This window comes from Myripristis murdjan, chromosome 6 (assembly GCF_902150065.1).
Source record: "Myripristis murdjan chromosome 6, fMyrMur1.1, whole genome shotgun sequence".
Taxonomy (NCBI): Eukaryota; Metazoa; Chordata; class Actinopteri; order Holocentriformes; family Holocentridae; genus Myripristis; species Myripristis murdjan.
Window position 1 is genome coordinate 12103639 of NC_043985.1, and position 27937 is coordinate 12131575.

At 40.2% G+C, this 27937-nt stretch overlaps 2 protein-coding genes across 3 annotated transcripts; one reads left to right on the forward strand and one right to left on the reverse strand.

Annotated features, from left to right (window-relative positions):
• Nucleotides 1-258: 258 nt before the first annotated feature.
• Nucleotides 259-17978, reverse strand: snx33 (sorting nexin 33). The gene is made up of 2 exons (XM_030054102.1): nt 15625-17978; nt 259-2614 (listed from the first exon to the last, which is right to left on the reverse strand). Exons 1-2 carry the CDS (start codon nt 17054-17056, stop codon nt 2361-2363), a joined length of 1686 nt encoding a protein of 561 aa, XP_029909962.1. The 5' UTR covers nt 17057-17978; the 3' UTR covers nt 259-2360.
• A 587-nt stretch (nt 17979-18565) lies between these two features.
• Nucleotides 18566-27412, forward strand: snupn (snurportin 1). Of its 2 annotated transcripts, none has more exons than XM_030054042.1 (9): nt 18566-18713; nt 20751-20915; nt 21308-21491; nt 21780-21884; nt 24381-24477; nt 25071-25168; nt 25334-25411; nt 25900-25980; nt 26299-27412. In XM_030054042.1, the coding sequence occupies exons 2-9, from the start codon at nt 20758-20760 to the stop codon at nt 26623-26625; spliced, it is 1128 nt and encodes a 375-aa protein (XP_029909902.1). In that variant the 5' UTR covers nt 18566-18713; nt 20751-20757; the 3' UTR covers nt 26626-27412. The 2 variants fall into 2 exon arrangements, with proteins under 2 accessions (XP_029909902.1, XP_029909903.1); XM_030054043.1 differs by lacking the exon at nt 18566-18713 and adding an exon at nt 18720-18841.
• The last annotated feature ends 525 nt before the right edge of the window (nt 27413-27937 follow it).

The window sequence follows — 27937 nt, forward strand, 5'->3', positions numbered from 1 at the left end:
ACGCTGACATATGAAAAGTCAAAGTTTGTTAAACATAAACAAACAAAAACAATACCCCATTAAGAGAGCAAATGGGCCAAGAAACTGTGGATGTGGACTGGATCAAAATGGTCAACAGTCATATCTGAGTCACACATAGTTAGACCATTTGAAGGCTGACTGAGAGCCCTGGACTGTCTGTGTTTCAGTAATTACTGCATGGGAACTACAGCATTATGACTTCACAGAGGCTGACACTGGGCACATTTTTGACAAAAAAAAAAATTGTAGTTTTCCAATTAATTGTTTGTATCACAAAATACAACTCTTGGAGATCAAATCCTCTTTGATCCAAAAGATAACTTCCGATTCAGTGGTTCACAAGACCACAGACGAACAGTGGGAAGGTATTTCTTTCCATTGCTCGAGGAAAATCCTGTTGAGTTGTGAGTGGATTAAACACAGCCCCTACAGTTCTTGAGGTAATGCTTTCATTGCAACACAGACTCCATATAAACCTCCGAGGTTGACACAATGCTAAAGATAGTCTTGTACAACCACAAGTCGCCATGATTTTTTTTCTCTTGTTAAACAGAATGAGTAATGTTACTGGAACAACTATTATTTGGTAATAAACACTCACTCAGACGGAGCAGAGTAGAACACTGAGCAACACTCACAACTCCATACTCTCATTTAACATGAACAAATTAGTGCACAAAATATGAAGAGAGTCATTCCCAACTGAGATGGAAAAAGTGATACCTATCCACTACGTAATTATTGCTGGAATGAAAGCAATACTCAGTATGGCTTATTATTAAATTATCAGTTACCTTATGGGTAGAAAATTGAAACATCATTAATGGTGTAATGTAGTTTTAGATGTATATTCTATGTGGTTTTTAAACACAATAAACATGAAACCCCTCTAAATGTAACAACAAGGATGATAATTTTGCCACTACAACACCCACACAGCCTAATAGATAGGTAGCAGATCTTATAGTAGCAATAATTAGAATTAGAACAATAATAATAACAATAGTAATGTCCATCTGTATAGCACTTTTCAAGCACAGTACACAAAGTGCTTCCCAAATAACTCAGGTCTGATAATGTGATTGGCAAAAATTCAGCTGAAACTCTAAACTGATGTTCTGGTTCATACAACCAGCTAATCTGCCTCAATAATCTGGCTACTTCTCATAGTGGTTGGCTATATAATCCAGTTAATGCAAGTAAAGGTTGTGAATTTGCTTTCCACCACTGAATTGGAATGATCAGCACAGTAGTTGACTAATTTCACTCGCACAAACACACACATTCATTCTAACACACTTTATGGCCCATGAGAATTTAAAAACCTGTGCAAACACCAATTCCAACAAGGCTCCATTTCCTCTACAGTCCATCAAAACCCATGCTACAGACAAATGGTCTATTTATTTAAAAACAAAAAACAAAAAAAAGTCACACCACGATGCCTCAGCCCCTTAAAGGCACTTGCTGCATGAAAAAAAAAGAAAATTATATCACTTGTTTGAATTATATCATAGCAGTAATTCTTCTTTGTGGTGCAAAGGTTAGACAGGCATTTGTGGCTTGTATCAAGACCTAACCAAAGGAAAAGGATATGAAGTAAAATAATGCATTGAACACCTGAGCAAGTCAGGTCCTTGACAAGGACCAGTGGAGGTGATGGTGAATGATTTTGGGTAGAATTACCCTTTACTACATGGTGCTGTTGTTTTGACCAGAAATAGGCCTTACAATCTATCCACTTTCAGCTGAGACAATTAATTCAGCACAACCTAAATATACTTCATTACAAATTATTAGGAATGGCTAGTGGACAGTGTCAAACCACAATTTAGCATTTCTCTATGAATTTACAGAGTGGAAGTAACTTGAATCAATCCCTGGTGACACCAAAACGCATGTTGGAAAGAAGGGGATTATTTGAGAATTAAGCCCATTTCATGGCTTTACTGTGTTACACTATTGACTGATGCACTATGGAACTACTATTAATTTGAAACCTACATTCTTGTTTTAATTTGTTACAAATACTTTAAATAAGATAAATTGTCCTGTTTATGCAAAATAAACAATATGCTGTGACATAGCGAAAGTGATGTATATTTCAGACATAAAGTGTACAGTAGGTCTTTTAAAAAAAAGAAGTTTGACTTTGAATCCATCAAAGTGAATGATGACTCCACAGAGAGCGTCGACTGGCTTCATTAAGTCTCTCCACAAACTATTGCTTCCTTTCTCTGCATGTCTTTCACTTCCAAACTCAGACTGAGCCCAAAAATGATCAAAAAGAATGCCTCTCATATTTTTTGCATCTTGGACTGGGCAGTCAGTTTGGGTTTTTACAGACTGTCGTACATGCGCAGTGTGCGCTCCAGTTGTTGGACAACGCGCTGGTAAAAGGCTATCTGCTCGCTGAGGTAGGCCTGCATCATGTCTTTGAAGTCCACCTCTCGTCGCCGATGGAAGTGGGTCATCTCTGCCTGGAGGGCGAAGCCAACCGTCCGGCAGCGTTTCCTAATGCCGTCGGCCTCATCCTGGTCCATCTTGCCCTCATCACTCATCCTCTGGCTCTCCTTCACTTTGGCAAAGGCACCTGAGGGCAAAAATGTTGCATCTATGTTAGCAAGTAGTGAGCGTCTCAACAGAAAATGCCAGGGTCATTTTGTGGTCAGGTGCACTAAAACACACATTGGTCTACTGCAGGCCAAAATGGTTTCCTTAAAAGCAAACACACCTACTACCTATTAGAGTTCTGACCACTCAACATTCACCATTTTGTAATATAAAAGAGCAGAATTTCTCCCAGTGGCAGTTCTGCCTATGTTGCCGCCCTAGGCGAAATTACTGCCTTGCGCCCTTCCATGTTACTACTCCTACTTCTTCCATCGTCCTCCTGGCAATTAAAAGCTGACGAGAAGCATTGAGATGTTAGAAGAAGAGTAAAAAACAAAACCTTGCACAGCATTTGAATGTTGAATTTACAAATTAAAGGTGCCCATTAAAGGTACATAGTGCACCTTTAAACTGCCAAACCTGCCAAGGGGTGATTGAAGTGAGGACCACTTACAACCAGCAGACAAAAAATGAGGGACAAGGATATAATCTGGTCAGTCAGGCCACCGATGAGAACCCTGGAGGCCCAACCATCAAGTTAAATGCAGGGTGAGGAAGAAGCAGAAATGGGAATTTTATTGTGCTGCTCTTTGGGTGGCTCTGGATTCTCACATGCTGTATAAAAAAAAGTTAATACATGCCTGTTTCCTTTAAAATGACATCAGTGTTATGGCAACATCTATATGGCCATAGCTTTCTAGTGAGGACCAACATCGTAACTTGCATAAGATATAAGAAAACACATCACACAGTTATTTTTGTTTTCTCTTTCACCCAGACAGCCATGACATCACTTTCCAAATTGCAGAACATGGCAGCCCAATGGCATGTCACCAGACTGCATTTCCTATCAGATTTGTGAGATAGTCTGCATCACGAGACATACGGTCTTAACTTGAAACCAGGAAACAGTCAGGATTTAATCAAACCCCATCCTGTCAGTGTGCATACAAAGAAGCTAGTTGGGTTGTTAAAATTACACAATATAGTGCAGCTTGAATCTATAGCAGCTGCTGCAGTGTATAGGCCATTCACTTTATCTGTGAGTACAATATCTGTGAGTCTGCGCTGCCCTGAATTTTGTGTGGAATTCCTGGCACAAGTCTGGGAAAGCATGAACAGCACTTCCAGTCTGTTCCAGTGAAGAGGCGTGTGGAGTGCAGTCTGTGGCGCTGACCTACATTCATACACTCTGTTTTCCACATGAGAGGAGAATGTGCATCACCAGATCGCATGTCTGTGGGACATAAAGCAAACGGGCTCGCAGTTATGTGTGAGTATGTGAATGTGTGTGTGTGTGTGTGTGTGTGTGGGTTTGTGGAAAGGGCAAAACGGGGGTTTCAACCAACATTTCACTCGATTCAAAATCTCATGACAAAGCAAGCTTGATGTGCTCCTTCTTGTGACTCAATCTTCTCCTACTCTAAGCAAAACCATCCTGTAAAAGCACGTAAAAAATGTTATAAATAATAATAATAATAATAATAATAATAATAATAAAGATATTTTGGAATATTAAGCGCAGCTGTGTAGGGGTCATGATATTCTTATAACCAAACCCTCTTTCTGACGAGGGTTTCTGCCTTCTTTTTCCCTGGTGAGCAAGTGCATAATGATACATGGCCAGTGAGAAGCCTGGAAAGTCACCAGATTTGTTTATCTTGCCCTACCAGACTGCACTCCTTGGCTACCACATGTTTTATGGCTGTGACTGTGTGGAGAATTGAAGTATTTCATGTGTGACAGGTTCATGGGTCTGCACTGGGTAGCTACTATTACTGTACAGGGGATAAAGAGTAGGTGAGAAGTGATTGGAAAAAGGAGAGGAGAGGTGAAAGGAAGAGAGAGAAAGAGGGAGATTTTACAAAGCTAATGAGTCATAGTATGAGGAAAAAAAAAAGAAAAAGAAAGAGGATGGTCAAAATGAACTGTTACCACAACTCTCCCTGGGCCAAAGGTCACCAGATCTAGCCAGTGAGTACAGGGTTTGATCCTCTACCCTCTGTCGCTCTCATGCAAGCACAAACACAAATGCACATCTACTTTCAAGATACTTGTGTTTGTTTACAGCACAAATTGCTTGTGTGGTTGTATCTAGGCCTTAATGGTGACCTTTACCCAAATCCCTGTGGCTATGTTCCTTTTAGGCAAACCCAGCACATTGTATGTACCCTTGTGGAATACGACCTGTATTACAGTCCAAATACTAACACAGCGTTTTAGGACAAGTGCATCTAATTTTAGTTTGTCCAGAAATGGGACCATGGTTCCCAAGCAGAGCTAATTAAATCATTCTGCAGGTTTAACCCCTAAGTGGGAGCAACAAGGAACTGGTAGCCTTGTTTCAAGGTTTTGGACCCTCATGGATACCAGTTTGTATACACCTACTGCCTATGATGACCATGGTATTTTAACAAAAGCTAGTAATTTATGCTTTTTCTATTTCAAAATAACACTAAGAGAATACTTTCTTGATGATAGGTTTCTTAAAAACTTTATCTAGACATTTAAGGGAAAAGTTAAATGTCAGCTTCACTTATGAAAAAAAGTTTATTAGTAAGGGCTGGTGACACTCCAAATCCTGCTTGAAATGTGTTTGTGTGTGTATGTGGTATTAAAACAGTACTGGGCTATCCGTTTATGTGTCACAGCCTAGCCACTGATATGTAATTTAAAGATGCAATGTAAGCAACATAAAACAAATTGCACAAGTAGGTCTAGGCACAAAAAATAAAACTCCTTCAAAGATAACAACCACCACTTTTTCTTTTTTCTTGGAACAGAGCCATGTTTTTCTCTTAAAAAAAAAACATTGGCACAACAAGTCTGCTCTAAATCCAAGGTAATGTGCTAATACTTGGCAAAGCAACTATCTGCTGTACACATTACTCATGTACATTACAATACTGGAATGAAACCAGGAGCACAGATGATATTACCAATAGGTCTAAAACCTACTCACCACTATCTCTTTTCCTGTCAGTTGTTTTCATTTCTAGTAAATGATTAGAAAAAGTAGTGGAAGAAACCACAGACATAAGGTCTGGGGACTATCATAAAACTTCTTCATAAAAGAGGAAAAGATTCCACACTGGGTATCGACCAATAAGACTCCTCTGTGTTGACTTAAAGATTTGGACTTCCATTTTTGCCAACCAAATCAAGAAATATGTTAAAAATTTGATAAGCCTTACCAAACTGGATTTACCCACAACTGCCAAGATACAAATAACATAAGGGGTCTACTGCAATGAACAGACAACAGGTTGAATGCTGAGAAAGCAGTTGACAGAGTTGATTGGATATTATGAGGACAAAAAAACATTGTTGAATGGATTAATACATAAAGGTCAGTGTCAATGGCTACTACTCAGAATTTTTTAAGGTTGAAAGGGGGATGACACAGGGGGATCCTCTATCACCAGGTCTGTTTGCACTTAGCATTGAACCTTTAGAAGACGCTATCAGGCAAAACCCACAGATAAAGGGAATAACTGATGAAAATGACATTTCCCATAGAACTGACCTTGTTGTGGATTACATATTGTTGTTTATAGAAATTCCTCTCTCCTCTACTCCTGTACAGCATCCTGTACAGCAATATCAGGGTAAAAAATAATAAGGGCAAAAAAGAGGCAATGATAATATCCAACACTACACGATCTCAGTTAAATGATGGCGTTTTCTTTCACAGGTCTAGACAAGGATTTAGACACCCTGGAGTGATTCTCACACCTAATTCTACATAGTTATACAAATCAAAAAACAAACAAGTTGATCAACCAAAGGAAAGACACTTTAATAAGGCGGGATGTCCTCCCTGGTCACTATTTGGTAGGGTGACAAATTTGTTGCCCAGACATCTTTTTTGTTCCATAAGGCTACCTATATCTAAATTTAATGTGCTAAATAGATTTATCTCCAAATGTATCTGGCAAAATAAAAGGCCCAAGATAAGACTAAAGACATTTCCACTACCAAAAGATTTGATCACACATTATTATAACGCAAATAAGGGATTTTGAAATTTGATGGTAGGCTGTGTTGTCAGCTGCTGACACAGCTGATTTGAAGATAGGTCTGGCTACGTGAGACTACAAATCAACAAATCCAATAAGACTAGTAAATCTTGTTTACAATCGACAGCATAAAGAAACATTTTGCAGCTGAGGACAAAAGTGGCTTGTGACCGCAAAAACAGTGACCGATAGTGGAGGGCTCCCTCTCTCTGTGTGTGTGTGTGTGTGTGTGTGTGTGTGTGTGTGTGTGTGTGTGTGTGTGTGTGGAGACTGGCTGGCAGGGGCTGACGTCTGTGTCAAGCACCACAGTGAACTAGTGAGATATTAGTTCCCTCTCTCTCTCTGAGTCTCACAAAAATGTCAGTGAATGTGTCAAAATCATTCAAATGTACTGATATTAGTCTTTCGAAAAATTGGGGTCTTGGTCTGTATTGAGAGGGAATCAAGATTAATACTGACCTCAATGTAGGGGTGAGGGGTGGGAAGCTGAGACGTAGCATCAAGAATAACAGGGTCACAGGACTGTGCAATATCTGCCAGTGTTTAAAATTGGAGTTAAAAGGCTTGAGGATACACAAACACTAAAAAGCCAAAACTCTCTGCTGAGTAAGCTCACTGTAATAGTGTTTACATCAGCCAATCACTTAAAGAGATAACAACAGCTAGAGTTTATGTCGAGTTGGAATGTGTTCGCAAACCATTTTGGTCATCTCAAATGACCTCGCTAGCTTCAAGGCTAACTGTAACCACATAGAGTGGCTGTGGAACACGAAACTGAATATTTCCAATTCTTTTATCCTTGATTACTTCAGTGATGAGGAATGTTCAAAACAGAACCACCCTTTCTAGCATGCATGGGGAATTAGTTACCAGAAATGCTTCTGTGACCAGGCAAGTTCCTCTGCAAACTCAATCCCACATGCATTTCCGATGGTACAAAATATATGCTGCGCTGAACATGATTGCTATCAACTGCTCCATTTCCCAAATGTTCTTAATTGAAGCCACACAGAAAGATGTTCAACAGATGAGTTCCTGAATGTATGAAGTGATCTAAATGATCTAAAGCCATTATACATTTCATGTTTCCGGAGATGGGGTTGTAAATCCATCCACGTCAGCCATGTTACTATCGTTATGTATTTGTTTAGGAGGGACATATTCAATATGGTTGCTGATGGTATTAATAATTTATCAGACTGGAAATAACCTCCTGTTTGACTCTGCATATTTTAAGGGATTAATATGATCTATTTTTCAGCTCAGGTTTCCAAAATCTGGATGAAAAAGGGGGTTGCTGTTATGAAACCAAAGCTTGCTGGAGAGTATGAAAATATTTGACATATCAAGCTGCTTTCTGGAACAAAATGACAAGTTACATGGTGCTGTGCTATGCTGGTGTTTGAAAATACGGGGCTTTCAAACTCAGCCAAGCTCGCAGTCATGACTTCAAACACCAAAAACAATTTAATTAATTGATCGCAAATGATTTACAAAAGATGATGAGCATTAGCATTCATTGTGACATCACAGTGCTTCAATACACTGTGCTTTGTTGAGGCTCTGGCACATTTGTGTTCTGTGATGTCACAGTGCCTTGCTTTTGAAATCCCTCTGGTCCTTGGGGTATTATGTTAAGTCAGGCTGTGTTTGGTTGTGACATAATCAAACTCTAATTGATTCAATAATGTGACACAGATCTTTTGTGATGGCACAGATGTGTTGTTTTCTCTCAGTCTCTGTCAGGTAATGTGCATTGACTGTTCAGTTATGGATAGAGCATGTAAAAACTTAAAAACATATGGCTAATCAAAACTTCACTTGTCTTTGACAACATAATACATCACTTAACCATGCAATATGTAATATGCATCCAAAATGAAACCGCTAAATCTCACCACATGATAAACATAGTCAAATAATAACAATTTTCCATTGAACTAACACTTTTTGCATGCCCAATACCACAGACAAAGACACTACTACACAGACAAAGTCCAACACACAGGTATGGACAGAGGATGCACAACCAACACAACTCAGTTGCCTCTGATGGATGGCATCTCTATGGCAACCACAGGCATTCTCAATGTTATCGTACCTGCAACCAGAGCAGGAAGATAAACCTCTGACAGTTGAAGTGTCGCTCCTGTCAGGAGAAGGCAAAGGAACAGCGAGACTAATGGGGCAGCTACATATCAAGAAAGCACAATCACTGTGTGCACTGTCAGCTCTTGTGAGAGGTAGAACATTGTTCACACAACAGAAAGACAAGACAGGTAGACAGGTAGAGACACAGAAACAGAACTTGCTAACTAGCTTATACTGGACCTAGAGTGTGTAGTTTGAACTTGGAGGGTCAGTTACACTGATTGGCCAAGTGGCACAGGACGGTGCAAGGTGGGTTGTTGAGAAAAAGTGTATTTGGTGGATATGTTCTATATACTAGGCCAGGTAAAACTGGATTTGTACTGTATTTATATGATATAATATATATATTTAAATTTGAAAACTTCTTTTTTCTCAGTTAGCATTTTTAACTTGCACAACAGCTTTTTGGAAATTATATCTTAAGTGTTTCAATTTGAAAATGCTGATTCAGTTTATCAGGATCTCCATTAGCTGTTGCAAATGGCAACATGGCAACACCTGCTCTTGTTGGGCACCACATAGAACAAAATACATTCAAGAAACAAAAAAGCTTCAGTGTCAAAAATAGCAAAGATAACAGTCCATATAATGATGTCCATATAAAAGAAAAAAGATCCCATAGTGTGAATGGAGAAAATGTAGCTCTGTTCCAGGGCATTTTTCTGTGGCTAGCCTGTTGTTAAATCTAGCTCCTCTAAAACCCTGCCAAGGACAATGTAAAATGCCCCTGACCAAATTCTCACTGTCTGCACTTCAGTGGCAGGCATTTATAGAGTTAAGTTATTCACTGACTGTTTTGGAATAAAGAAAAACTTTTCTCCACATTGGCTGTGGTCTCCATGCTTAAACTTTTGCTTAAAAAGCACAGTTTAACATGAAAAGCAGTGTTAGCACTTTCAGAGCTGACACTGAGAAAAGTCTTTCATGATTCCAAAACAGTCAACTTTGGTAACTTAACTATATTAAAACCAGCCACTCGAGTACAGACAGTGAGAAACTTAGCAATGGCATTTGCAGTTAATGGGGCTAGGCTACCAACAGGGTATTCATGGAAAGTAACATGCTGGAACAGAGCGAGAGAAAATAGAGCTGTTGTGGGATTGTCATGTGATCTATAAGCTACTGTAGCCCAGCATCAAGTATGCACAGGCCATGCAGGTAGGCCTGAAATGTTTTGGGGTGTTTTAGTGCGGCTTTTGGAAACCCTAGTGTGACATAGTGTGGATGAAACACCAAAAGCAGTGTTTTCAAATTGAGCTGGCTTAGTGTGGACATGGCCTCAGACATCTGCAATCTCCTTCAGTGTGAAACAGCAGCACATTGAGCCATCACAGACAGGAATGCAGAAGCATGTGAATAGACAGTGTGTGAAAACTAGGCCCGAGCCTTTGTCACGATTTATGGGTGAGCAAAAAGGAGAGAAAAAACATTTGTTCTCCATGGTCACCACAGTGAGCAAAGGGGACTCTGGCCAAGAAAACAACACAGCCTACCATCAATTTACAATCAATCCAGGTGACTCCATGGTTTTGAAGCCTGGTTCCACAGGCTGGGCTTCATCAACATGTTGGCCACATGTTTTAAATCCTGTGTGTTGTACTCACTGTATGGAATGTTAATCCATAAAATGTTTGTGAGACCACAATAAAAATGTCACATGCTCCATAATGCCTGGTCAGCCCAAATGGAATCGTAAAACAGTATCAATTCAAGAGATATGCGGCAACATGACACAAAGCCATATTCATGTGTGTACAGACCCACCTATGTTAATGTTATTAAATGTCATTTGGCACACCCTTCCTCAGAACTGGCAACACATCTTTCCCTTTCGACTGATAGAGGCTGCATGTGGTTTTGTAATGTGTTGCCATATGGGAGACAACTAACCTCTTGTCCACATTTAAGTCTGGCTGGCATGCCAGAGGCATCCCAGGGGGGATCTAGCTCATTGTCGGACTGTGAGCTGAGCTCTGGTCTTGATCACAGTGGGTTTTGTCCCCCCATCATCAAGAGATGAAGGGAAAGAGACAAATGCCATGCTTTCTATACACTGAAACACTCTAAATGTCACCAAAGGAGTCATAGTAAAAGCAATACTGTGGCATTTTGTAATAGTAGTGTTTTTATGCCATTTATAACCTTATACTCATGAATTTTAAATTGCAGTGCCACCATTTGCGGCCATTTCAAACTACCCCACAAATTACAGTTCCCTTTAATGCAGATAATTTTCATTGCTTACTTCTAGCCACTGAGATATTAACAGTCATATTGATGCTACTTCCAATACATGTCATTCTGATGACACAGGTGCTTCAGGCCCAAACCATAGGCCTCAGAAGTTCTGACATAATGTCCAACCAAATTGGACTGATACTGACACTGTCAGGTACTAAATATGTAAAACAATGCATGATATGTGCATTACATAATCTTACTGTGCATGCACACAATACACATTTGACATTTGGGACCAGACTGATACTAGATGTACATAACTCAGTGTATTATTATGTAATTCAAGATGAGTAGTCTAGTATTCATTACATAGAAGACGGCAAAATCAGTTACAGAGACCAGGATGTACCAACAAACAAGCAATTGTAACAGGCAGTGTGGTTGTAGCTGGCAGTGCCCACATCTGCCTGTCCCACAAAAGCCTCAGAGGCCCTTTATTCTATAACAATGCAATGTAATTAATGCTTCAAATAAAGGTTTTCAATGTATTCAAACAAGATCAAGGTCTAACTGTTGGATTAGTTTTGGCAGAGGCTCAAAGTACAGCATGTTCTGGTTTGAGTCCAAGCCTTTGGACCAGACTAGACTTACTCAGTTCTATTGAAACCAGGGCAGCTGTCCAGACAGACAATTGTGATATGGGTGTCTTTAGGGAGATGTGTGAAAAAAGACAGAAAGAAGAAGAAAAGAAGCAGGCAGAGAAGGTGAAGATAATGAAACAGAAGTGAAGAATTTGTGAAGGACTAACTTGCAGATTGAGCAACAGCAGAGGCCAAAAAAAGAGGGACCCAAAGACCAGTTAAGTAAAATTCAAAACACAAAGGAGCAAAAGAAAAGAGAGAAAGCTGTATGGCTCATATCCCTGAAGAAACACATTTTTTATACATTTTCCTAAACATTTTACCCACCTCTGTTTTATTAAGGCCCTCATTAAGGCACCTCATCTCAAAGACAGTAGTATTCCTGCAGTTCACATGTTCATCAGGATCAGAGTTAAAAAAAAAAAAAAAAAAAAAAACTCATAGAGGGGGGAAGTCAAGCAGGAAAGCAGCAATGAAAGGATGAGAAGAAGTGCACCGGAAAAGCTTGACCTCAGTTTCTGAGTGTTCTGAATGTTGCCACAGCTGTATCTGGTTCGGCAGAACACAAGTCACATCAAGGAAGCTGCAGGGAAGACTCAGCATAGGGGAATGGCCTCTGCATTCTCAACCAAGAGCTGTCCAATATCATGTACAGTATTTGTTATCTCTTGGCAAGTCAACAGAAAGATCGGGATAGAATACGGCAACAAAAGCCAAAAATGTAAAGCAATGCAATGCATGAATGAAAGCTAGTTGGGAGTCACAAGATAGCACAGATTTTACCAGTGGAGCTGAGCTGTCTTTTTGCTTCAAGCAAGGTTCCCAGTATTTGAGTCTTGTTGTTGAGCAGTAAAATAGTCTAATAAAAACAACTTATAAAATAATACAAGACTCTAAGGGGAACTGATTTTCATACATGACAATGTCTTTCCAGTTTGACAATTAACTTGCTCAAATCTTAGTGCTATTCCAAGTATTGATGTCTACGTGCATGTCACGGGTCTCAATATTATTCACAAATGAGTAGTGCTGCCACGCTAGCCTTTTTCTCACAACACATTGGTGAATATAACACATGCAGAGATGATCAAACAAAAAATAACTAGGGGTAGGAATGGGTGCCAACCTTGCAGTTAAATAATAATCCATGGCCTTTAAAGGTCAGACGCCATGTGTTAATAAAAATCAAAGATGTCACATAAAAACTGCAAAAAATTTCATATAACTATGTATGCTTTCTTACATTTCTTTTCTACCAATTTTGACAAAAAGCTAACATTTTTACATGATCCAGTTTTACTCTGTTATTCCAGGATGGAGTGAATAAATGTAATTTGTTGAAGTATATTACAAATGACCTATCTGATTATGAGCACCAGCTGTTTGACTGAGATAATAACATTGACCAACACCATTATTTCAATCTGGTTGCCATTCTTTCCCTCCTCCTAAACAAACTCCTTTCACCTGATATGGGTGTTTGTTGGACAGCTGATAGGCAGGTGTGCCAGCTCCCTTGTTCAAAAACCTGACAAGGTTAACAGCAAGATCCAGCCTGAGTTGCAGTTCTTAGCAGAACTGTGTCAACAGTTGCTGTAGGGCAATCAGTCATTGGAAATACAGCAATGAAACTGTATGTAAAGCAGTAATGTCACCATTGAAGGACAATGACATGTTTTCTGAAGTGAGGTCAATGCTGTAATTGATGATATAGTATTATATTACAGTTGGTGGCACTGTAAAAGCTATGGATTCTGATAGCAGTAGAAGTACAGCAATGTGTCACTTTGCACGGCACACACATCGATGGAAGTTCAGGAGCAACATTATTTTAATAACATCAGCTGCTAAAAGGCCACTGAGATGTTGCTGTTTTTTCCCCACCTCAGCTGTGAATACTGATAATCACAAATAGCCTGAACCACTCCTTGAAAACTAATTCCCTGGAATAATATGACCTGGCTCTACTTTGCAGTACTTGCATACATGCTAGAAATGAGTTTTCCAAAACAACAGTAAGACATGGTAATTACAGGACACCAGAGTGGCCAAAATTGGTGGTTGACAGTTCATTAAAGTAATATTCTGTGGCTTTTTCAAATGAATGTCTGTTTTGCCTGCTGCTGTCTTAGGCTTATTGGCCAAGCCTTTGTTTTGCTGTTGCAAACTTGCAAATGTTTCAGGCAGTAGTTTTAGCATGAGCAACAATAACCACAGTGATGAAACAGACAAAAAACCTCAAACATCACTGATAGAAAATCTATGGAAAACACATCCCAGTTGAGGATACACTATCTGACAGGTAAGTCTTAACTCTCATGGTGGTGTGTTTGCTCAAGGCTGAACAGTGAATTTATCAGTGATTCACTAGTTCAAATATCATTCACGTGTTTTCAGCACCCAACAGAACTGAAAAAAACATTGAGGAAAAAAGACTGTACAGGTTAAGAGACAATCAGTTAACAGGTTTTTCTTCCGTGTAGCCACTGATTCAGCCTGATAACATGCCATTTATTCTGTCTGCCCAGCCCAGGAGCCGATCCCTGCAACTGATACTCAGGTTTCCTTGTCACAACATGGCTGCTGGTTGTGATATTGCACAAGAACAAAACTCCTAACCTGTCTGACGCGCCTGTTTGTCTCATCAAAGTTTGAACGGGTGAATTTAAGGTGAATTTAGACAGCACTGAATTCCCATTTTTCAAGATACATGCATAGATGGCATTGTCATTATCTCACACTATAAATATTCCAATTAATTAAACCCTACATGAGGCCAAAAGGCTTGACGATGCAAATTTAGTTTGCATCAGGTACTACAATTCTTTATCATCAATAAAATCTCTGACAGACTACAGGAGGTATCAGCTGCCAAAGACAAAACAAGCCAGAGCTGCAGTGCAATCTGTAATGGAAGCTACAGTATGCTACACAGGCATCCCATTTTTCCCATGACATGGTAAAGAATCCCTTGTTTGATTTGAAGAAAAAATAAAACTTACTCTGAGAAAATTAATGATATCACCACATTCTGATAAGGAATGAGAATTTCTAAAGACCATTTAATCTCTTTAGATATGTACAATTTTACATCTACAGATATTGAGCATCTGAATTTCGAGCATCTAATTTTGTTAATGTAAATGAGTTGTGTTGGGGAGAAGAATGTGAAGCCAGAGACTGAAGATCTGCTTGAAGCAAAACCCTTTGACCTGGATTCTGTGAGAGAGAGAGAGAGAGAGAGAGAGAGAGAGAGAGAGAGAGAGAGAGAGAGTCTGCGTGTGTGTCTCTCTGAGGAGAGGAGGAGACTTGAGATGCTGGAGGCAGAACTTCTGACCCTGTCAGTCATCCATGACAAAATAATCAGCCAAGACTGACACACATATGTTCACACTGGACTTTTCACAAATACCATTAACAAATGGGCTATGACTTTAATTTGTTCCCATCAACAGACACTGTCGGTATTATTCTTGACTTTGACTAATTGAGGCAATAACAACCTTTTCCTGATGTGCTCTCCCTCAGTGATTGCCCAATCTTATCACAGCAGTGGGATGCTAGTGCACAACAATTTGGCACTCAGTGTTGAAGTTCTGATTTGTGGATGCTTCAGATTATTTAGGAACTGAAATAAAGTTTAAGGCTGTTGTCCCTTCAATAGGACCATATCTGCACCAGGTAAATTTTGGTCTGAGCGGGTGTGATGGCAGTAAGCATTCAATTAAGATTTGTTAAGAATTAAGATGTTGACCCATATTTTAATTTGGATATGAAGGAAACTGCAGTGATGGGGATGGAAAGCTGAGGATGAGAACTTAAGAACAAAGCATGTTTTCACCTGAGAAACACCTATGTGGATTGTGACAGTAAGCTGTCATGGTCATTCTCCTCCATTGTTATATACCATAAGCCCCTTTATACAAGTTTGCATGCATTTCTAAAGGAATCAAGAAATCTCAAATCAAACAGTGAAGCCAGCTATGTGAGTTTATTACCTTTCTGCAGATGAATAATGTCTGGGAAGTTTGCGAGCAGGCCTTGGTAGAGCGAGAGCTTGTCCAGCATGTGGAAGAGGTCATACTTAGGTTGTTCTGCAAACATTTCTCCAATGTTCTCATAGGTGCGGCCTGTGTGGGAAATGGCATTGTTGAGAGCATCTGAGCAGTGGGGAGGTTCCAGCATGAAAGCCTGGCTGATGGACTGGAAGGCATTTCCTAGCCGTTGGAACTCCTTCCTGAAGCCGCCCAGGTGCTTGCGCACCAGCTCTGAGGCAACATGAGTGAGCTGCATGACACTGTCATCCATTTTCTTAGTAAAAGATTTGAAGGAGTCAACTCGCTCCTCAACATCCTGGAGGTCCTGGTGCTCATTGGGAATCTGGAAGGTCAGCATGAAGTGCGCGCCCACCATCTCATCCTTCTCCGCCCGCCTCTTACCCAGTTTCCACTGCTTGTCATCAGCACACATCAGGAAGTGCTCAAATCCCTCATACTGGGAGAGGACCGGGTGACTGGTCATGTGGTTCATCCACAGGATCAGTCGTCGTTTACGCTTCTCGATGAAATCTTCCTCGAAGCGCCCCGTGGCCTGCTTCTCAGGCAGGTGGGGCACTGAGATCACAGTGAACTTGTGCAGCAGGCGGTTATACAGCCAGTCGAAGTGTTTGTAGCGCCTGTAGACGGGACGTCCCGTGTGGCTCGGGGTGACCCGATATGAAATGTAGGTCTTGATGCCCTTGAACTTGGTCTGTTTTGTGGGGTCTTCAATGGAGCAGGAGAACGGCTGTGGGTTCTCCTTCCACTGGGGACCCTTGGGGCCCATCTCAATGGTGTAGGATTCAGCTATCTTTGCCATCATGGGCACATCACCCAACACAAATGCTTCTACACCAGAGCGGACAAAACTAGAGAATCGGTTCAAGTTCCTGCCCACCATACTGCCTTTGCGTGAGCTGGATATACTGTCCTGTCTCTCCATATACGGCTTAGCCCGGTAGTGCACATTGGGGTTGTTGGAATGTGGGCTCTGGTGGGCATGTCCATTGGCCCCAGCGCTCTTTCTGTGGTCATCATCCTCCACCACCGTGGAGCTGTCATCCCAGTCATCCCAGTCATCATCATCATCATCATAGTAACTCTGCTGCATGTGGAGAGGGGTGTTTGGAGTTGAGGGGAAATAGGAGGAGTCATTTCCTAGAGAACCTGCAGGGCTTATGGAACAGTCTGTCAGGTTCGAATTTGAGCGAGGGCGAATTATTTCCACATAGGATGCAGGGAAGAGACCCCTCTCCCCTCGGCTGTTCTCCCCCTGTAACCAGCCGTCTACTGAGTTCTCATCAAAGATCAGCAGTTCCTCATTCTCCTGTATGCTGATCTCCTCTTTGTTTTCACTCTGAAAAGTGTAGATAGCTTTGGCTTTCACCGACATCTTGATACTCCAATGGGCACTAAAACAGGAAATTCTACATGCCAGTAGTGGCTAAATTGTGATGCTACTGACTTGGTGCATTTTGTAATGGAAACATCTGACACTAGCTCAGTGTAATATTTACACTCATCTCAAATTACATGACAGCTATTTAATCAGGTGTGACCTATGTAAATTTAATGATCTGAGACACTGACACGGGAAACTCGACAGTTCAGTAGGACATATCTATATTAGCCAAAAAATGTAAATCTCCCGAAATACATCAAATGCAGTAACATTCTCAACCCATTGGGGCTTCAGGTCTATTGTCTTATTATTAACCGCCTATTTTGATTAAAAGACTACCAATAAATTTACAGAGACTATATGATGCATGCCAGGTTGCTTTCCCCTTTGTAACAGTCTTCAACTCCTTTGCACATCACAAACAAGACAGTTTAAAAACAAATCTGCATTCACCAAAGAGTTACTCCAAACACGCCGTCGCAGTAATCCTTTGGAAATGTATTGCAACCTTGCGTTGTTCAGAAGTCGAACACTTGTTTTCACATCAGGCAGCCAAGAAATTATCCTTGATCAACTTATTTCCAAAACAAAGTGGCCCATTTTTGAAGAAACGCCGAGGGATGAGTAATGGTATCCCCGTGCATTTTGAGCCCTCTGCGCGTTCCCTTAGATACAAACTTGCTCTGGGTTCCTTGTAAACAGGTTCTTGCGCATCTTCACTCGATCCTTTTGGAGAAAACGCGCACTTTGCAAGTAAATAATCTTCGGCTATAGAGGAACAACAAGCATCACAGGCCAATATAATTTCTTAGGGTTTATTCCTATGCGCCCTGCAACAAAGTAACTCTTTCCATGACGTTAGCCTTGGACAATTGAGGCAAGTTCTCTTTTTTCATCAGCCCCTTTTCATTCTTCCAGAGAGGCGAAACCGGCTCAACACCGCCCCCAACAAGAGAAAAGGGAGTGTGGCATTATTATGCAAGGACCAAATGAAAACACTGAGAATGCTACAGTGGCAGTAGCTGTAATAATAATAATAATAATAATAATAATCCTTCATATATCACTTATCAGTATCAGAAAGTGTCTTACGAGATAAAATAATGATAATATTCCCAAATATGTTCATGTCAAAAACTCCCAGAGAAATACACATCAGACTGTAGGACAACATCAGTTGATGATAAGACTTTGTTGTTCGCCATGGTTTTCTACTGATCTGCATACATGTCCATGCTGTAAGCTAAGTAGGGTGATAACAATTGACAATTAACTTCATCTATGGAATTTAACTGATTTTTTTTTGTTGTTCATAGTCCTCGTTGTCTAATTTGAAATAAAGGTGAATTGGGAGCCTTGAACACCCTCAAGCTCTTCAAACTCACTCTTGAAAGTGGGAACCACTCTCAGGTTTATCTAAATATATGTATTTTACTACAGCATAACCGCATTCTACTTTAATGGTGACATGCAACGAAAACAGTCACCATTTAATCTTAAATTGCTACGAGTGTCGGTGCGCCTTGTATGAGTTTACGGCTCCAAAGCAACTCCGGGTTAGATCTCCTTTTTAGTCGGCCACCTAAAAGTCGCCACTGGTGGGAAAGATGACAACGTGACGTTTCTGCGGCAGCTTCCTTAAGCCACGGTATTTAATGTTATTTTCGTGTGAATAGACTGAGTAGTAGTTCATTTGTGGCTGATAACCATGAAGAACCAAGAGACATTGAAATCATAACTGCATGTAGCTTGAAGCGTGTAGCTGTGTGTTATGTGGTGAGAGTGTTTAGTGTCTGCTAGCTTGTTTAGCATCATGCTAGTTTGTTAGGTGGCAGGCTAGGTGGACGTAAGAAGGGTTTCTAAACTTTGAAATGTCTCCAAAATGTAGAATAAGGGGGATCATAGTGGAGAGACAGACACATCAAAGCTAATAAGTAGACATTATCCACTCTCCTGTAGTGCAAATTTCATGTGAATGTCATGTTATTGAACCTATTTGATCCTGGGGATTCATTGGAAATTCATTCAAAATCCAGGCTTCATTATTGTGCCGCCACAATTTGCATTATCACAAAACTGCAGTGAACACATAAAGTAGGCCAATAGTAGTAGCTTGTACTTCTGAAAAGGCACAAAGTGCTGTGTAAATAAAAGTGAATCCTGATTCAGTTGACACTAAAAGCAATAAAATGCTGGTTGGTGGGATTAGAGTGAAAACTATCTGAAGATTTGGTCAGTGATTGGTGATCATGCATACTTTTATTGTTGGCTGTAATCTTTTTCTTTCGCTGTGTTTGGCAAGTTACTACAAAATGTTTTTGTTAACTTGCCGTAGTCCTAAAGGAGTGAGGGTTAAAGTTGAGTTACCAGTGTTTGCTTTGAGGGGTTTTACTTCTGTAAAGTTAAATTAATATGCATGAAGTCTTCCTTCATGCAACTATAATTCCTGGAAGAAAGGAACACATTTTTTAGAACAGTTTCTTAGGCAACACGCAGTTATTTCTGTAACATTATTAGGCTACATAATCAAACATGTAGTTATTTGTATAGCACTTCTCCAGACACTCAGAGATGCAGACAATCAAAAAATAAGCAAAAAAAAAAAAAAGTGTGTGTGTGTGTGTGTGTGTGTGTGTGTGTGTGCGTGCGTGCATACGCACATGTACATGCATATCTGTCTATCTATCTATCTAGAAAGATAGATAGATAAATAGCTATCTATCTATCTATCTATCTATCTATATATATATATAGATAGATAGATAGATAGATAGATATATATATAGATATATGTAAAGGGTAGTCACTGGACAACCACAGTTTTACATGTATACTATGGCATTGCATTGTTTTTTACACGAGAGTCATTACATTGAGCTGTGTAAAAGTATAGTAGACTGCAAAAGTGGAGTGCAGTTTGCAGTGTATGAATTCATTATCACATATATATGTAAATGTTTCCAGATTATCTGAGCTCAAAAGATCACATCTATAGCTGTTAATAATATTTATGGACTTGAAGTGTGCAGACTCGACTCTGTCTGGCACCAACATAGTTGAGACTGGGTTATGTATGTTCTTACTCTTCAAGTACAGAAGCAAAACTAATGTCACTAGTTCCATTTTTGTAGGGTGCCAGTGCTGTGAATACTCTGTTACAGGAATGGATGGCATGAGGGGTACAAAAAATACTATAAACCTGGATAATGAGTAGGGATGCAACGGTTCAGTTAACCCACAGTTGAGTTTGTATTGTGGTTTTTGGGTCACAATTTCAGGTTTGGTTTGTTTGTACATTAGAGAGAAAAGAAACCACTACCGTTTCCAGTGTTCTCTGTATTTTGTCTTGTTGCAAAACATTAGTCTGCTTAGACTAATTTAAAACAAACATGAAAATACTGTCAGTGTATTCATCAATTCAAAAGTGTATGATTGTGTGGCTGTCATAGAGGATGTTTCCTTTCACAGTTTGTAACACGGCGCTTTCATCTTCCAGTTCAAAATAGATTAAACTCAGTCAAGTGCATATATTTTGAGGGCCAACCATCACTGGTGAGAACTCTGTAGGGTGTGGTACTGTGTATTGAACGGCTTGTTTTCTTAAAGTTTGGTTTTGCACTTTATGGTTTGGTTTTTTACTATTCAGTTTTACACCCCTAATAATGAGTGCTGTGTTGTTTTGCAGAGTCCCCATGGATGACCTGACCCAAGCCCTCTCGGCCAGCTTCGCTGTGTCCAGCGAGCCCAACAGTACAGCCGGCCCCCACCCTCGGCTTGCACAGTACAAGAGCAAGTACAGCGTCCTGGAACAGAGCGAGAGACGCCGGCGCTTCCTAGACCTGCAGAAAACGTCAGTGTGCTGACCTGTACAGCATTTCTCAGTAGCCTTTTCTATTTCCATTCTGAGTTGCAGCTTCTCCAGTCTTGGTCCCAGTCCTTCAGTTTTTGACAATCATTGACTTTGCCATAATGCAGTGCATCAGAATAGGTCCAAGTTTCAATGATGTCAGATCACAAGACTGCTATCTTAGTGCGTGTTTCTCATGTTGTAATGCATTGCTTGCTTGACTGGTATAGATAGATAAAGTATATGTTGATGTATATTTAAATTAATTCTGTTTGCAATGATATCAATATTCTAAGTAAATTGCACAGATGTTTTCATTTTTAAAGAAATGCTACAGTGCAAGACTCTTAAATCCCCCCACCCCCCACACTCCACCCCACCTTTACCAATCACAGAAAAAGGTTAAACTATGTCAACCACGCTCGGCGTCTGGCTGATGGGGACTGGACTGGGGTAGACAGCGATGGGGAGGAGGACATGGAGAAACAGGAGGAGGGGGAGCGGGAGAAAGAAGCCACCACAGAGGAAGAGGGGATGGAGGTTGAGAGGAGGAAGCTGCCAAAGCATTATGCCAACCAGGTCAGTCTAATCAACCAATGCAGTGACTGAGAGATACTGTTTATGTGCAAATGGCTGCACACTGTGGACTTTTGCAATGTATTGTCTGATTTGGCCAGAAGAGGGCACATGAGTTTGTAGATTGTAGAATTAATGCATAAAACCTACCAAAACAGCATCATTGTGTTTGCACCAATTTGTTGAGTGCTGGCAGATTTCCCATTATTATTATTCTTGATCTTTTGAATAAGGTGCTGGTGAAGATGGAGTGCCATGTTTACTAACTGAAGCCTCTGGTCTCCCGTTTAGCTCATGTTGTCAGAGTGGCTGGTGGATGTGCCTGCAGACCTGGACACTGATTGGCTGATGGTCGTGTGTCCTGTGGGGAAACGATCTCTCATTGTTGCCTCAAGGGTAAGGACCTGTTACAGCTGTGTTATTGTGAATCCCACCAGAGCTCTGGGCATGATATGAGCATGGTTTGGTTGCGGCTTACATCAAGCCTGTTTTAGTGAATGGGCAGCAGACTAACACATTTTATGAACATTCACAGCCATTTGTAGGTGTAGCTTGCCCAGAACTCTGGCGGGATCTTTAATAACACGTCACATCATCTCCAAATTTCAGGATGTAAGGGAGCAATTAGTTTAAAGGCAGGCAGTGTAGAATTTACTAAGTGAATTTTGATCATAGGGAGCGTGCTGAGTGATTACTGGAAAGCTATTTTTTTTTTAATGTGTGGTCATGATTAAATAAAGCAAATGTAAATTACTAATGTGTGGGCACAATATGGAAAGAGTGGGTGTAAAATTGTAGGCAGGATATGGAAAGTATAGGCATGATCTGGGTAAAGTGTAGGCGCATATTAAAAAAAGAAACTGTTGCGATTGATATTACTACCATCCCCTGGTGATGAAGATGGAGATTGAGAGATTACAATGAATTCATTTTTCTTTTTAAATTGGACTGACACACAACAAACTGTTGGAGTTGTTTTCCGTTAGGCATGGAATCACAGAGTAAGAAATGGCCTGCAGAGTGTGTGGACCTAATAATACCTCTAAAATTTGAGCTGGGTGATCTGGGTGACAAAATCAAATATTACAGTATTTTTAGTGAATACCTCAATATCACTGGTGTAGCAACATTGTAGGGATGACTTGGTGCTTTCATGAGAAAATTACACACAAAATATTTTTGATAAACAATCATTAGTAATGTGGATATGATGACCAAGCAGGTAGAGACAGATAATGGGCCAGATAAAACTGTCAATAAATGCAGGAATTTGAATCCCTTTACTGTAATGTAGCCTTTAACACCAGGAAAAGATATCACTTATTATGATAGTATGAGGCCCAAAATCCCACATAACTTTAGTGACTTTACTCAATTGTGGCCACACATTAAACAACTTTTTTCTCCTGGCAAAGTCCATACAATAAAAAATTCATTTTTTCATGTTACATTGCCAACTTTTTTCCATGTAGACTGGTTTTGATGTGAAAAGGTTTGAACATTTTGTTAGCATTAGGTGCTAGTAGGTGATAGTTCTAATGCTGTTATGTGTGTCCTGACTCTTTGGCCCATAGACTGGTTTCCTCTCTCTGAGCACATATGAACCTTTACTGAACCCTTGGTCACTTCCACCCCACACCCCATGATCCTGCAGTGTGCATCATAATGAATGTACACTGACAATCATCTGTTTCCGCATTCATCACTGCAGAGCTTGACCTCATTGTTGGCAGGTCTATGAAATGCCATGGCCCAGTGCACTCTGCAAGAGAAATCTGGAAGAATGGATTCTTTGATAAACTGAAAAAAAAGCAGACAGTTTGCTTTGCCCGAAGAATATCAAATGCGCACAAATCTCCCCTATTGAAGAACATTCCAGTCTATTTTCCACTGTTTAAATTATTGGCCAACTTGATGGACAATGAACAAATCTTACATCTCTGAAGTTCCCATCCACCTCAAAGAGGAGAACATGGCAAAAGCATTGCCAGGAATTAGGGGTTTGATTTCCTTTGGGGCCATAAAAGTGTCCACTCATTGGGGTTGTAAGGCATTTTTGGTAAAAATGTACATCAAATGGATTATGTTATGTTAGGTTACGTTAGACCATTATGGTTAGTCAGCTAGGTTAGGTTGCCACTCTAGTTTACAACTTTCTCAAGTTTGTGCTTCAAGTTATGGATTGGTGATGTGGACGAAATCAAATATCATGATATCTTTGACTCAGATATCATGATATCTTTGACTGATGTTTGTTGATATTAAAAAGTTAGCTATTGACACAAAGATATTTGGACAAAAGAGATTTTTGATTAAAAATCATAGTAATGTGGATATATTGATCAAGCAGGTAGAGACAAAGAATAAAAGCACTCCAACAGTCTAATAAGTTCTGAAAACTGCATCTCTTTACTGTAATGCAGCCATTAAAAACAGGAGAAGATAACATTTATGCCACTTGATATTGTGATATCCTCAATCCTACACAATCTAGTTTTATATCATTATATCAGTATGGTATCGATATATCACCCAGCCCTTCCTCAAATGCCAAAAATAGCAGCAAGTGATCAGCCCAAGTGCTTTGCAAATGGCAAAACCTTCGATGGGTATAATATGATCCCAGCAAAAGCAGAGAAAAAGTTTGGCTTAAAGGCACTTGGATATGCAGTGCACTCATGTATTCACAAACAGCTTTAAAGTGATGGAGAGTGTACGAGGCAGGGTAGAAGAAACCAAACAATATCTGGTCTAATCTTTTGTTCAAATTAGAAACCATGTATATCAACACATGGAACATAACAGATCTTATGATAGTGCCTCGTTTGTCATTTTGGCAACAGTCATTTCTGGGCTCAGTCGTATCCTCTCTGATATGCCTTTCTTTTAAAGGGCTCAACTGCAGCATACACTAAAAGTGGCTACTGTGTGAACCGTTTCCCCTCCCTGCTGCCTGGTGGGAACCGACACAACTCGGCCATGGGAAAAGGTAGGTGGGCTGGTTTGTAGAGCTGGAGTTCAGCGGTTCATTACAAGGAAAGGATAAGAGCATTTTAGTAGTACAAGTAATTATTCCACCAACAGAAGCAACTCCCTTTGGCTCCTGCTCACCTGTAAAGTTATCTCACATACAGGTCATGTTATGTGCCTGTTGTAGTTTAATAATAGAAGTAATAGTATAGAGGTAATAGAAGCCACTTTGTTCATGGAAGATTGCTTGTTTGAATTCTGGTTGAGAACACCCAGTGCTGAGGTGCAGTGGAGCAAGGCAGCTCCAGCAGCTTCAGTGGAGCAGTACAACACATAAATTGTTAAGATTTTGAAGGCAATGTCAATAAATGTTAACAGAGCTCATATTTTCCCATATAAGTCTGTTGGGAGTGTGTTGAAATTTGAGAAGGTGTTGTCACGTTCATGGTCCAAAAGAGTACGGACCAGAAAGTGTGTTTGGACATTCAGAAATCTCAGCACCCAGCGAAGTAATCAAACCCATTAAACCTTTGCAGATATATTTGTCATTTTAACTGCCAACTACCTGTAAATAAGTGCATCTAACTGGTGCTTTGTATATCCCACATGCAGACTACACTATCCTCGACTGCATTTACAGTGAAGTGGACAGAACCTATTACATCCTGGATGTCATGTGCTGGAGAGGTCACCCTGTCTATGACTGCCCGGTATGACTGACTTGTAATCTGCCAGCAATCCAAGAATGTTTGTCTAATTGCTTAAGTAGCAATGTCTGGGCCACAGATGTGCCTCTTTGCCACATTGCCCATTTGATTTTCTCGGAATTTGAAAGGGGGGGGTTTTGTTTACGGTGCTTGTTTTCTCATCAACAGACTGAGTTCCGCTTCTACTGGCTCCAGTCCAAAGTCCAGGAGGCAGAGTGCCTGTCAGAGATCGCCAAGCGCAACCCTGTCAGTGTCAGCAGCACAGAAAAAAGCCTAAAACTTTAAGCTGTAATAGGAAGATGTCATGCCCGCTTCCTTCCCCATTTTCTGCACTTCTTATTGCTATTTCAAGTTGCAATATGCTTATTCAGTTTATTTATTTTTGCTTGTATGTGTTGTCCTTTATTCCTTGCTGCACCCACGTTTCCCACATGGGGCAAATAAAGGCTTGAACTTCAACTTCAAACACCTCAGGGGGAAATGAGACAAAGGAGAATTAAAGGCAATCATTGCTGCTCGTATTTATTGGGCACTTAAGTGGCCACTACATACAATTATGCAAGTTCCTCTCTCTAATCCTCAATGTTTGTGCTGTACAGCCCAAAACGGGCGAAATCTGGTTTAGTTATTGAAGAGCAACCTCACTGTTAGAGAGGAACTTTTCTTTTTTGACATGTAGACTGGTTGTGTTTGGATCTAAAAACTTAGTGCTCTGGTTTTGTTTTGTCCAACAGTTCCGGTTTGTGAGCCTCCAAAGCACAGACTGCACAGAGGAATCGATTCAAAAAGCTCTGACTGCCGAGTACAGCTTCAATGTAAGAATAACTATTGTTCATTCTACTAGTATTATTGTTATTATTATTATTATTATTATTATTATTATTACTCTTAGTTGTAGTAGTAGAAGTAGTAGTAATAGTAGTGTTATTTTTTATTATTATATTATATTTATTTACAAACACACAAATGGAAAAATGTCAGCTGAATCTATATGCCAAAACTCTAAGCTGTAAATTATTTTGATTTCTAATTGTCACGATAGCATTGATATGGAAACAAATACATTTTGGTTTCATTTCATCAGAGTTTGATTGTTTTAAATCTGAAGGCGGCTTCATTGTGTTTGACTGCAGGTGGACGGTTTGCTCTTTTACCACCGTCAGACCCATTACACCCCTGGCAGCACCCCTCTTGTAGGCTGGCTGCGCCCATACATGGTCACAGATATTCTGGGTATAGAGGTTCCCTTAGGACCCCTCACCACCAAGCCTGACTATGCCAGCCACCAGCTTCAGCAAATCCTCGAACACAAGAAAACATCAGTTGAGGTCCGCCCGGCTGATGTTAATGGACGCTATGAGTTAGAGTACCTGTCCACCCCCAGCCAAGAGAAAGGCGACGGAGACGCACCTAGGTATTTGCCCCAAAAGCCAATAAAGGAGGCACAGATGGAGAGCTGAGAGGGATGCTTTGAGTGAACAAAATGCTAATTGGTAACTCAGCGTTTTAGAGTGTTGGTGGCCTACATATGGCTCTTTGAACTCCTCTGAATAGTTCTGCAGGATTGACCAATTGCAAAGCATGGCTAATTCTAATCCAGAGCGGCTCAAGACACCTCCAGCGTGCAGATTAGTAGAGCTATATGTTCTTTTCATGGCTAAAAATACAAAATCCACCATTGACCTAAGTTTTGAGGGTACCAGAATTGTGATGCAGTAGTGATCTCATAGCACCATAGTAATCAGTAGGACATCAGCATACGGTCCAAAAAGAGGGTGAAATGTTTCTTATCTCAAATATACAGCAGATCCATTTTAATCCAAAGTGCCATGTTCAGTGCACAAATGTCTCAGTTGAGGGAACATTATTCTGCTGTGCTGCACTCTGGAATAAAATAGATCACATGCAACAAACTTACACATCCTTGTTGTTTGCAGTAGTGCAACTTTTCTACCACTTGCAGCACTTGGATTAATTGATATCTATACAGAGGAGATTGTTATTTTGAGCATCAGTTAGGCAAATATGAGTGTCCTCTACTATCAATACTGTTTATAGAATGGTGAGGGGGGCAAAGCGTTGTTTACTACCCTGGAGGCTGACACCAGGCTGAACAAAAAGCCCTTAAGAAGGGCTTTTCCAGTGATATGGACTCTTAACACTTGCTTTTAAAAATTGAAAGTTGTTCTTTAGACTGAAGGTTTTAATATGTATGTCTCTGAATAAATGTCTTTTATTAACCCGCTATTGCTGCACAAATGTATTAATAACAGCTGTCCCACAGGTGTTAAAATTTCTGGAATTTTGTGGTATTTTGAACATTAGAAAATAGGTAGAAGTTTCAGGAATGGATATAATGCAAAATAGTCATTCTCTATAATATAAAGTTTGAATAATGAGGAAAAAAAACACACTTTCCATTGTAGACTAAATTTGGAGGGTAGATTTTTAAAATTTGTTGATTTGAATTTTACATCAGGTTGTCACGCAACCACTTGAGAACTGTCTAGACATTCACTGTTAGTGTAAATGTGAGTAGAGGATGTTCCAGCATTTGGTTAGCGTCACAACATGACTCATACTGCTGATACCAGCCCTGATCAGCAGAATTCATGAGTGTCTTCCCCTCTGCAGCAAGCTTATTGTACCATTTGCGTAACCGTGAAGCCCTAGCTGGAAATTGGCTGTCAACAGGAAAGATGTGAATGTGCCTTGCCTTAGTTGTGACTATAGTTTCAGTGGCTTTTGCCAGCACATCCCTTGCCAAAAGAC